Below are 13,237 nucleotides of genomic sequence, written 5' to 3' on the forward strand. Positions count from 1 at the left end.
CATATAACCATATAAGGTAATAGAACCTCATCAAAGGGGAGAAATTGGGCCAAAAACCAAACACGTGGTACAACATATTGCTTATGTTTATATTTTAGCAATTTTTACCCATGAAAGGGAACAAGTTGGACCACCCAAATTTATCATGATACATGTTGAGGCATGTACTATGATACCGAATCCCCTCCCGGGGTGCATCAATGTACCCATGTCTTATAATAGGAAATGGACCAATATACATGACCATATAACCATATTTGGCAATTTCGTACCCATGAAAGGAAACGAGGTGAACCACCCAAATTTATACTAATCTATATTATGGTCCTATACTATAATACCAAACATGTAAAAGGGGCAATTTCCAAAATTAAAGGGGTGGGCCAAAGTACCCCTCCCGGGTGCACAAATGTACCTATGTCTTATGATAGGAAATGAATCCCCATACGTGACCATATAACGATATAAGATAATAGGACCTCATCCAATGGAATAAATTAGGTAAAAAACGAAACACGTGGTACAACGTATTGCTTACGTTTATATTTTGGCAATTTTGTACTCCTAAAAGGGAACGAGATTATAGTAATATATATTAGGGTCCTATACTATTATACCAAATGTTTAAATTGGGCAATTTCCAAGATTTAAGGGGTGGGCCAAGGTACCTCTCCCAAATTTTTCAAGGGGTGCATTAATATACCCATGTTTTATGAAAGGTAATGAACCCCTGTATACGCCCATATAACCATATAGGATAATAACGCCTCATCAAAGGCGATAAATTAGGTCAAAAGACCAAACACTTGGTTGTACTAAAATTTGGCAATTTTGTACCCCTAAAAGGGAACGAGGTGGACCACCCAAATTTATAGTGATACATACTAGGGTTCTATACTATTATACCAAATGTTTAAATTGGGCAATCTCTAAAATTGAAGGGGTGGGCCAAGGTACCCCTCCCAAGGGGTGCACCAATATACCCATGTCTTATGAAAGGTAATAGATTCCTGTATACGCTCATATAAACATATAAGGTAATAGGACCTCATCCAAGGGGATAAATTAAGTCGAAAACCAAACACGTGGTACAACGTATTGCTTACGTTTATATTTTTGGCAATTTTGTACCCCTAAAAGGGAACGATGTGAACCATCCAAATTTATCATAATACATATTAGGGTCCTGTACTATAATACCAAATGTTTAAATTGTTCAATTTCTAAAATTTAAGGGGTGGGCCAAGGTACCCCTCCCAAATTTTTCAAGGGGTGCATAAATGTACCTATGTCTTATGAAAGGTAATGGACCCCTGTATACGCCCATATAACCATATAGGGTAATAATACCTCATCAAAGGGGATAAATTAGGTCAAAAACCCCCAAAATTTGACTTTTTGGCAATTTTTTACCCATAAAAGGGAACGACATAGACCCCCAATACTGATAGAGGTACATACTATGGTCCTAGGCTACCATACCAAATTTTTAAATTTGGTAATTTCCAAAATTTAAGGGGGGTGGTCCTAGGTACCCCTGCCAAAATTTAGAGGGGGTGGTCCTAAGTACCTCTAGGTCATTGACCCTGGGCCAAGGTCATTGACCTTTGACCTATGACGTCACTAAAATTTTTGCTGACTCGGCGAGATATACGGGGACCCCTACTACTATAAATAAAACCGTTTATCTTTGATGTGGTTTTGTAAGGACGCCTTATGTAAAGGGCGCACTGCATCTTTCACGGGTTCTTTACTAACAGTAACACTATGTATTCATTGTATAGAACTGTGCTATACAGAAGAATAAATAAAACTGTTTATCACGGGTTCTTTATCAATAACTGTAAGAATTTATTATAAAATATGTAGGCCTACCTTTATTTATAATGTGATTCTTCGGAGGGCGCACCGGGACATGTCCCGGTGTCCCGGTGGGCCAGCACGGGCCTGCCGTCCTATCAAGTGGTACGTTTTGTCGCCTGTCATTATTTGATGGCTGATTGGCAGACTCTTCGCAAGTAGCCCTCCAGGCAAGTGGTACGTTTTGTCGCTTGTCATTATTTAAAATGTTTTTAGAAAACCCTTCATAAGCAGCCCTCAGGGTAAGTGGTAAGTTTTGTCGGTGGTACGTTTTGTCGCGTATTCCGCATAGCTGCAGTCCTGCAAGTGAGTATGTTTAATAGTGGAGTATTTTGTCTACAGTTGAATAAATTTTTAATATTGATGCAATTTTTAAAGCATTATTTTTTAAAAAAAAAAAAAAAAAAAAAAGAGAAAGTGTTTAATGTACAAAATTAATTTCATTTACTGTAATGGTTTACTATTTTGAGATTGACGTTATAAGAAGAAATGAAATTAAATCTTTCAGTTCTACGTTCCACGCTTATACCGAGGGCGCAAAAGGAGATGGTGATGATGACAAATAAAGGAAATGGTGGAATGAAGAAAGTGGGAGGAAACAGCAGGACCCCGATGAAAGCCACGCACACGTGTTTGTCCACCACAAAGTTTACTTGGCGCGAGCTGAAATCGAACCAGGGACCCCAGGCACCGGAGGTGAACGCTCTAGCATTGAGCCACCGCGACCCCTGTTATAAGAAGAAAACAGGAGAACAGAGTACTGTTCAAAAATCACGAGATCACGCGGGCTGCCTAATGGAAACTATCACAGTAATCGAAACCTCTAAGAAGAAACCATGTGCTTTTTTGATCAGTGTTTTCAGTACAGACAGCATAAAAATTTCAAGAACAGGAACATAACTTGAAAGAAACAAATATTGTTCCTTTGATCTTCGACCTGTTACCACCAAGAGATAGTGTGTTGGAAAACATATTTTTTGAAAAAAAAAAAAAAAAATGGATAAGACAGACATACACTGAACTGTGTTATTCAAATCATATACTATTTCAGTGGGGGAATGTGTTGGAAAACAGATTTTTTGAAAAAAAAATGGATAAGATAATTGGTGCTTAAGTGAATTTTAAGAAGGTGAACTATTAAAATGTTTTTGTTAAAATAATTTGGCCTAAGGGACAAAATTAACAAATGAACAAGACCTCTTAATTGTTTAAAGCGTAATAAAGTTGAAAATATAAGGAGGATCCAGGCTGGCGAAGGGGTGGAACGGAGGCAGCCATAACAAGTGAAAAAGTCAATCAGCCATGTGGGTGAGAGGACTCCACACATTCATGTAAAATCATTTCCTATTTGTAAAACTTAACTTAAAAAAAAAAAAAAAAAAAAAAAAACTCTAAGCAAAGAAAGTTAGATCTCCTTACAAAATCAATTTGGTAACCAAAATTTATATTTTATTAATGTTCTCTCATTTTTTGTATATCTTAATAATTCATTCTGTGTAAATAAAATTAAAAACTAAATATTTTTTTGCTAAATTAAATTCTTTTACTAACTTCCATAAAAAATTAAAACAAATCCTCAATAATTATATAACAGCGTAAAATACTATCTACCAATACCTCAAAAAAATTTGTACTATCATTTTTATTAATCAATAGTAAGACATATCAGAGTTTTTCAGTTTGGTGAAGGGTATTATTAATGATTGGAATCCGAAATTAATCAAATTGGATTTCGAGCAAGCAGCAATAACATCTCGAAGAACACTGTTCCCACTGGAAACGCACATTACTATGTGTAATTGCCATTTTAATCAGTGCTTGTGGAGGAAGGTTAAGCAATTGGAACTTATAAATGACTATAAATCAGTTCCAGAGGTGAGGCTCTGCTTTAGAATGTGTTCTGCCCTTGCATTATATGTTACTGTTATATGTTTATCTCTAATGTGCTAATTGAACTCTATTACAAATCATTAAAATGAATTACTAATTCATTAAACGTTAAACTTGACTTTGTCTCTTACACTTATTCCGAGCTAGATCTAACCAAAAATCCTTAAATATGCTCATAACAATGAATAACTGTGTGCAAAATGAGTGACGTGATAAATTACTCCGCAGGCAAGTTGTTCTTTGTATAATTCCGTAATACTTTCTCGTAATTAGAAATATCTCAATATGTTGAAAACGAAGAAAAAAATATATTTCAATTTTGAGTAAACACAAGCAAATAGATATTAGAAAACTGTTAATGAAACCTATGAAAGAAAACTAAAAATATAAATATTTCTAGAAGTTCCCTTTAAATATCATGGACGGGCGTTTGACCAACCACGGATAAGGATTTGTTTATATTTTTTTTTCAGTTTTTACCAATCACAAATAAGCATACGTTTACATCTTTAGGATGTGTCTACCATGTATTCTAGTAATTGTTTTTTCACTTTTCTGTATAAGTGATCCTTATATTTGGGTTTACCTGTTTTCACAAGGGAAGATCTTATATTGAAAGTAGCATTATCCAATCAACCAATGCGCAATCGATAGAGGAGTGAAGAAAAGTGAGAAATTCAAAGTTTTACGGGCCGACACCCAGAAACACAGGAGATACAGAGGAAAGAAGGATCTAGAATAATGTGAAGATAGCACTGCAAAAGATACAGAAAGAACTTCAAAATGATTAAAGCAATCAAAATGACACTTACACAACAGAATAATAAGCAAAAATTTTACCCACAGTCATGTTCAATAACATCATATGCAGTGCAGTGTTGCCAACTGAGCACAAAATGAAGTTATATTAAATTGCACGGATTATAGCATCTAGCAAATCTAGATGTGAAGTCGTGATATACAATGTTGCCAACGTTTGAAGATAGGCCTACATGAATTCCTATATGAATCTCGGATGTAGAAGAGTACGTACAGTACACGATTGAAACTAGTTGAAACCCGTATATGAGATCACAAACAAGAATATAATCACTGAAGTACTAAAATAACGGACGAAGTACAGTGTAGAAGCAGTTTTGTCAAAGGAAAATGTCAGAATGCTACCAAAACACAGCACATGAGCTGAACTGAGCCATCCCTTGGATGACCAAGTTGTCCGTAGGCTCGCAGCTGGTGCACATGTTCGATTTCCTATCCTCAAACGTTGGCAACATTGTACATCAAGACTTCATAGGCATGTCTCTACTCATAATTAGATTTGCTAGATGTTATAATTTGTGTTCTGTGCCACTTAACAAAACTTCATTTTGTGCTCAGTTGGCAACACTGCATTACATATGATGTTATTGAACATGACTGTGTGTACAATGTTTCCTTACTATACTGTTGTGTAAATGTCATTTTGATTAATCATTTTGAAGTGTGTCTTTTGCATTGATATCTTCACGTGATTCTAGATCCTTCTTTCCTCTGTATCTCCTGTGTTTCTCTGTGTACACCCGTAATTCTTTTGATTTCTCACTTTTCTTCACTCCTCTATCGATTGCGCATTGTTTGATTGGACAATGATACTATCAATATAAGATGTTGCCTTGTTAGAGTTTCTGAGAAAAGTTTGTACAGTACAACCCCTCAAATCCGAACTAATTGGGGATGAAGCCTGTTCGGATTTCTGGGGGTTCGGATTACCCGGGAAATAATATTAGTACTTATTTCGTCACTGAATTGGCGGTAAAACAACGACTGAGGTTAGACAGGGTGACCCAGTGGTCGAAAGGGCAGTGACCTTGACTGGCGGGTGTACACTCATGTCCAAAATGATTGTCGCATATCTATAACTGTCTTCTTGTAAGAATATAATTAGATATTGATTTTGAATAAGCATTAAGTCTAAAAATGTTAAAACCTTTAAAAAAAACTAAATTTGTGTGATTAAATATATTTTTTTTTATTTTCCAGCTGTAGTTATTTTTTTTTTTTCCTGAGAACGTGTTCGGATTTGCCGGGTTTTCGGATTTCTGGGGTTCGGATTTGAGGGGTTGTACTATATGTATGTGTGGTAAGTTAATAATGGTTTTATATTCTGAAAGAAGGTTTTTAATCTCATTTTAGTATGCAAAAAGGCCTCAAGTCCCCTGAAAAAGTTATGTTATTCTCCTCTAGAAAAACTTACTTGCTGCACCAATGTTGTAAAATTGTTCTTCGTATAGCAATTGATACTGTGTGCTTATCCTCTAACTGAGCACCCGGAAATATCCTATCTTAACTTGGAGAATGAGAAGATATTTTGAATAGTACCGCAAATGTCCCAGTAGTATAAATGTCGATAGTCGAAGTATCGCAAATATCGCAGTACCGCAAATGTCGATATCGCAAGTGTTGCGCTTTCAAATGAAAGAAACCGTGTACGTGGGTTTCCTCGGGGTTTTCCCGTTTCCTCCCACTTTCTTCATTCCACCATTTCATTCATTACTCATCATCACCGTCTCCTTTAGCCTAACCGGCATAATCGTGGGACGTAAAACTCAAAGATTTCATTTCATTTTCAAATGAAAGAAAAATAAAATTTAAGTGAACTGCATACCATACACTATAGTTGAGAATTTCAAACAAACATAGTCATATAATTACATAATTTATTAACTTAAAGATTAAAATAGAAACATCTTCTAATAGCTTGTATAGATACACAAGACCGCCCATATTGTTGCGGGCCTTATTTTGCGTCCCCCTGCGGCTTTCATATTGTAGTTATGTTTTTGGTTTATTTATGAAATTTTATTTGGGATGTATTGTGAGAGGTTTTTACTAACCTAAATATAACTAAACTTGTTTTCAAACTTTTGATAGTAGAGTTTTATGATAATTAAATTTGATGATTGTAAGAATGAATAAAAGATTAAGCTTTAATGTGTAATTAATTTAATGATTTTGATTGTTTGTTGTTACGTGTTGTTTGTGAATTGTTTATGTAATGTGACATGCACGGCAGAGTGATTGTCTTACAACTTGGTTACCTTTAAAGCACAATGTTAGTACGAGTATTTAATTTAGTAAAAATTTGTACAAAAGACTGCTGTTTATATTAGTAGTAATTGTTACCTTTTTAGAGTTTAGAATGTAATTTTACTTCTACTGCGATATTAAAACAATGAATAATATTGTTCTAAATTATTTTGAAAGTATTTTAAAGCTTTATGCTATTACTTTGGTTAAAGTTGTTACCCAAATTACCCATGGTTATGACTTAGAAACATGTGCTCGAAAAACTGATCTAAAAATTTGGGTTTATGTACATACAAATTGAAATTTGGTTTAGGCGACGAAGTCTGTCAATGCAGGATTTATATTTTAAAAAATATTATATAAGTTAAGTTGTCTTTGGCTCATAGAGCAAATTTACAGACAAAATTACACAATAATTTTTAACATTTTATAGTGGATTTTTTAAAATATAAAATTATGTGTAGGAATCTTTTTTTTAAAAAAAATAAGTAATATTAAGTTTATAATTAAAGTACAATAAAAATAAAAGTTTATAATTAGCTGGTTAGAATACAGAATTCGTCTGAACAACTCGAAGTTTCGCACGAAATTCGAACACCTCGTATGGGCGTATCTTAATAAACCACCCCCACTCCCTTTCTCTTTCATTCTAGGACAAATATCAAAAAACTTGAAACACTTGTTGAATTATTTTAAATCATAAAGTTCAAATACCAAATATATGTCTAGCCTTAAGAGATTCCAAGGTATGGAAATGTTATTATAATAATTGCAACCTCTTCTACGTCGAGTTTCCAAAAACCTTCCTTTGTGGTGCATTAGGTCTGCACATCGGAATTTTATGCAAATGCATATTTTATTTGCTTACATGCATCTCCGTTAAACTTTGTGGAAATTTCTAAGAACAATAATATAGCTCGAATTTGAAGTTTTATAGTGCATATAAATGCCCATTTCGAAGGCTAAAGCATATATTAATACTTAAGAGCATATTCAGCATATTCTGTTTTTATTTCAGATATACTTAGAGTATGTATTAAATTCTATTTTAGATTGTATTTTCATTGCATTTAAATGCCTATGCAACAGAACGGTTGTTTGTGTGGGAGGGTGGAAGAAATGCTTAGTTTATGAAGAACTAACATTGTTAGCAACCGATCCGCAGAGTGAAGACGCTTTTGATTCTCAAGACGTTAACAGAAATCTGATAATGATAAAGATTTATTGTAATATCGTGTCATCATCACTTCAGAAACAAGAGACCAGTGGTGGATCCTAGGGGAAGGCGATCGGGGCGTTCCCCCAGAAAAGAAAACTTTCTTATTTTATATAATATAAATAAAACCAATCCCAGAATTTTGACCTCTTAAAAGTAGCAGTATTCCAACTTACCGCCCCCCCCCCATAAATCCGTCCTGGATCCGCCCCTGCAAGAGACACGAGGAATGCTGCTCAGTGAATCCTTAGCTCTAGTTGACGAAGTTCAGCACGAGCTCCAGTCAATTCCTGGTGAATTCAGATGTTCTGTTAAAAAAAAAAAAAAAAAAAAAAGTCGAATGTTCTTGCCAGAAACTCCGACTGCAAAACAATTAAAGACATGGGAAAATACGTTGAAGGTTTATATTCCAATTTGCCAGAAAATATAGATACTGATCTTGCACCTCTCTACAAATGTTGTCCAGTAATATCTGTTTGAAGTTGGCAGGCCATTTTCTGGTTACAAACGTCACAAACTGACAGCAGAAAACAGAAAACGTATAGAGATCTCGTGATATATTGTAAGAGTGATTACGAGAAAGAATAAATCCTTAAAAACAAAAACTTATTTTCTGTACATGGTATGCATGTAGAAAAGTGAGGCTCGTATTGTTTCGTGTAAAGTAAATTGACTCTAAAATATAATTGTGAGGAAAAGATAGAAATTGTGTTATCATAACATTGTGTTGATTTTAGTCTCATAATCTGTGTATACTTCTAAAAATTTAGGATGTGTAAGCTATAAATATAATAAATTCTGAAGAGATGTCCCTGAAACGTAAAGAATAATTTCCGTATTATATTTCACTTACAAAATTTCTATCACAACTTCGCTGCATGTTTGAAAGTGTTCTCTTTTATTGTATTGTTAATGCATATTTTAACACATTCAACAGCGTAGTTGCATGCATATATCATGAATTTTAAGTGCATAAAAATCCGATGTCATGTCACAACACCTATGTGGTATCGGAGTTTCAAGTTCCTAGCGTAAGCAGTTTGGCCTAGGCTTTAATAAGTCAGCCAGTTAGGGCTTCTTTTATGTAGAGAGTTATTAAATAATTTCCTTGATAGCCTGCAACTAGCTATAAGGGAATTCACTACAGCGAAATTAAACTACCGCTAATTTTAGAGTTTTTCTGTAATATCTTCAAAATAAATAAAAAAAAATATAAAAGCAGAAACGTAGTGAACTAGACAATACGATTTTGCATGTGATACCGTTATCACAACTCACCTATCTGTTTTCGATTTGCAACTGAAGATAGATTTAGCATTTTTTGCGGGTTCTGTAAATAGCGGTATACCAAAAACAGATAGGTGAATTATGGTAAAGGTATCACATGCAAAATCGTATTGTCTAGTTCACTACGTTTCTGCTTTTCCAATATTTTTATTTGTTTTGAAGATATTGCAGAAAAACTCTAAAATTAGCGGTAGTTTAATTTCGCTGTAGTGAAGACCCTTAAGAGAAACTAAAGTGTTTCCTAAATGCTAAAGTATTAGCTGAAATATTATAATTGTTATCCATTTTCTGTGAGATCCTGCTTTGTGTGTGATCCGTTACCTTCATGGCCTATCTAAAGTCTGTTTTTTTTTTTTTTTTTTTTTTTAACAGGATGTTCTACTGAAACTCTACACATGTCACACATACTGTTCTATTCTCTTTAATTGACAATGCTGTATATGGAATGGTTTCTGAATATTCCGATCAAAAAGAATTTTCCACTCTGATCTGATAGGATTTGGCAGTAACGCATGGGATTAGGAATTAGGAATGAAATTACTGGACTTTCGGCATCTATGACCATGTTATCCCGTCACACATAATGAGGGATGACGTCCCTTGTGGAATGGGAAAGTAAGAAAGGAATGGGAAAGAAAGGATGCGGACTAGGACTATAACGTTAGAAACCATCCCAGCATTTGCCTGGTGTAAATAAGGAAAACCCAGGAAAACCTCACTCAGGATGGCTGGAATGAAAAACTCAATACACCTTTTAGACAGAGTATTCTCACCGGAAATCGAACTCAGGACCGGCAGTAATGCATGGTTAAAAATAATGTATGAAACTTTTACTTTAAATCTTTAAGTTTTGCCCTGTGAACCAAAGGAGGTGAGTAATACGTAATAAATGCATAACAGTGGCGGGTCTTGGGGAAGGTCACATCGGTAACAATTTAAATCTAAAGGAAGAAAAGTTCATATAGTTTCAAAGGTTATGTAAAAAATTAGGCAAGCTCTCTTTCTTTAGTGCGTACCGATAGAAATAACATTTTTGCCAGTAACACTTTTCTCAAGCACTGTCAAACCACTCCAACTAATTATACAACTCCTGGAATGAGAACGTGATAGGAATCAGAAGAGCCCCAAGCAAACCATCCATGTTCACCACAAAACTCACACGAACGGCAATCGAACCAAGGCTCTCTTCGCGTCAGAGGTGAGCGTTCTAGGACTCAACCACTAGTTCTCCTCAATGTTCAGAGTAATACAGGTCGTAACTCATTATGTTATGTAACAACTCTTTCACTGAAAAATCATAGTTATTTGTGGTCATCTTGATGGGAAAGCCATACTTCTTGGCTTATTGCTTTGTCAGTTCCACGTTCAAACTCTGCTGTCTTTTAATACTGAGGTTATTCCTCAGTTGCACTTAGTGATCATGTCAGAGGTGTCCAGCGCCCGTCAGTGGCGATGTCTGACCCTGAAGACATGATTATTTTAATGTAGGTCAAGTAATATAAAACTATATCTTTTTCGGTATACAAAAATATTGTTGTTTCCTAAAACGCCTCTACCTTTCCGCTTTCCCCCCACAAGAAATTAAATCTGGCGTCGTTGCTGGCTCCGTTAGGTGGATATTCGGATATCGTCCTCAAAGATGGGTCACGACTTACTTACTTCTACTTTTTTCTTACTGTTATTATTATCATCACTATTGATTTATATAATAATTGTCCTTGCAGACATTTTGGTAATTAAATAATTAATATCATGGCTTATGCAAATACACTGAAAAAATCCGTTATTCCAACAACGGTATATTGTACAAATATACGGAATCCATATGTTTACTACGGAAATCTGCACGGAGCATACGCAACCCATATGCTGCACACGTACTGCCTTTTTATCGCTTAGATGTTACATCATGCCGCTGCAGGATGTCTGATATCTAACAGTCTTCCGTATATTACATATGTATACGTATAATACATACGCCAGCCATATGTTACATATGTAAATCTGTATGTTGAGATTCTTACCGCTGATACACAGTTCTTTTTTTCATACGGAAAGTATTATAAAACATACGTTTTCAGTTATCCATTTGCTGTTGAATGTTATAGTTGTAGGTTAAGTCCAAAAACTACTGGATTTACGCATTTAACCTACGTTTCTACGTACGACATATGCGTTTTTTCTCTGTGTATGAGAAAGCTATGGATTATTTATTATAAAAAATTGACGAACCGTAGTTAATTAAGCCAATACAGTATCTATAGAGACAACAACAAGTACTACTACTACTACCAATAATAATAATAATAATAATAATAATAATAATAATAATAATAATAATAATAATAATAATAATAATAATAATAATAATAATAATAATAATAATAATAATAATAATAGGGAATACAATAGGAAATGAAATGAAATTTCCAGCTTAATGTCCCACGTTTTTTGCCCTTTAGCTAGGCCTACATAAGGGATAATTAATAAAAATACATGATCATGACAGAATTGGTGGAATGATAATGTGGGAGGAAACTGGAGAAACCCGAGAAAACCCACGGATACGATTCTGTCCACCACAAATTAAATTTGCTTGGGTTCGAACCAAGAGCCCTCATACTAGAGGTGAGCGTTCTACAACTGAGCTACCGTACTTGTACTACTTTTAAAGTAATTGCTTTTTTTTTTTTTTTAAATAATTCTTATTTCCTAATTTTTGCTGATCGTAATTTATTGTATTCAGTTTAATCGAGTCCAGTATTAAATCTGACTATTCCAGTGAACCTTATTGATTTATCACAGGAAAATTTCTTACTAAATTTGTGTCACACAAAGAAGCAAGTCAAAACATGTTTTAAAAGGGCATTGAAGTATATTTTACGAGTAAATTTTGAAAACAAGTAATTACTTATCATATATGTATGTATGTATATGTGTGTTAGTAATCTGCTTTCACTTAATTTCATAAACCTCATGCTTTCATTTAAAGGTATTGAAAAATATTGGTTAATGTTTTCTAAATTTTTGTCAGAGAAACAAAGAGAGAAAGAGAGAGAGAGAGACGAAGCTAAAATCATTAAATCTTTTTTTTAAAAGACCATGGAAGAATGTAGTTAATAAAAAGAATGCAAGTACTTACCGTGAGTTAGAATGTTGATGGTCTCGTTGTGTATGTAGAAAAGGCTAATGATGCTCCCCCACACTGTAAGCATTGGCCTGTATCCAGTGAAAATATACGGGTTGAATTGCAGATGGGGCGGCATGTCTTTCCACTGCAAGAGGCTGTTCGAGGGAGATGGAGATAGGCGATCAGCATGGATCTTCCTTGGATTCAATCCGTCAGAGGCACAAAAGTCATCATCGATGTTGTTGCATTTGGAATCATTACAGTTTTCCTGTAACAACAACTCCCGTTGCCTCGCAACGGAAGCATTGTTTGGCGATTGAGGCATTTTTTTTTTTGTTTTAAAAAAGGTATATATATGTATTTTATCCTACAAAAACATCGATACACTTAACCGGTTATTATTATTATTTTAAATAAAAAAAACACGAAGCGGCCTACATTTTGTCACCGGGCGATAATGGTTTCCATTATTCTTATTGTATAGCTATAATGTAACATTATCTATTAGAGTCTCCTGAAATCTAAACACAGCCACACATTACAGTATCGGGCTTTTTGCAGTACTAGTGTAGACGTGGTTGGTGCAGCGGGACGATTGAGGGGGCTGCAGCACCCCCCAGTGTCTAGAGACACCACGCCGCTAGCACTAGCTCCGCTTACTGAGAGAGATTCGCGTCGGAGCCATACTGGCTACGTCTATGCACGATGCCGACGCATGTTTCTCAGCTTAGGACAGAGGTGAAAAAGAAAAAAACATGAAAATCTGTTCCCATAGCAACGATTATCGA

At 34.9% G+C, this 13,237-nt stretch overlaps 1 protein-coding gene across 2 annotated transcripts in view; it reads right to left on the minus strand.

Moving 5' to 3' along the window:
* Window positions 1–13,098, minus strand: part of LOC145684227 (uncharacterized) — a 96,377-nt gene extending 83,279 nt beyond the window's left edge. For both annotated transcript variants that reach the window (XM_081756319.1, XM_081756317.1), the window contains exon 1: window positions 12,462–13,098. In XM_081756319.1, the coding sequence (XP_081612445.1) occupies window positions 12,462–12,774 (313 nt within the window). In that variant the 5' untranslated portion in view covers window positions 12,775–13,098. The remainder of the gene's footprint in view (window positions 1–12,461) is intronic.
* Window positions 13,099–13,237: the final 139 nt, after the last annotated feature.

This window comes from Thermobia domestica, chromosome 4, assembly GCF_964235325.1.
Source record: "Thermobia domestica chromosome 4, izTheDome1.hap1.1, whole genome shotgun sequence".
Lineage (NCBI taxonomy): Eukaryota > Metazoa > Arthropoda > Insecta > Zygentoma > Lepismatidae > Thermobia > Thermobia domestica.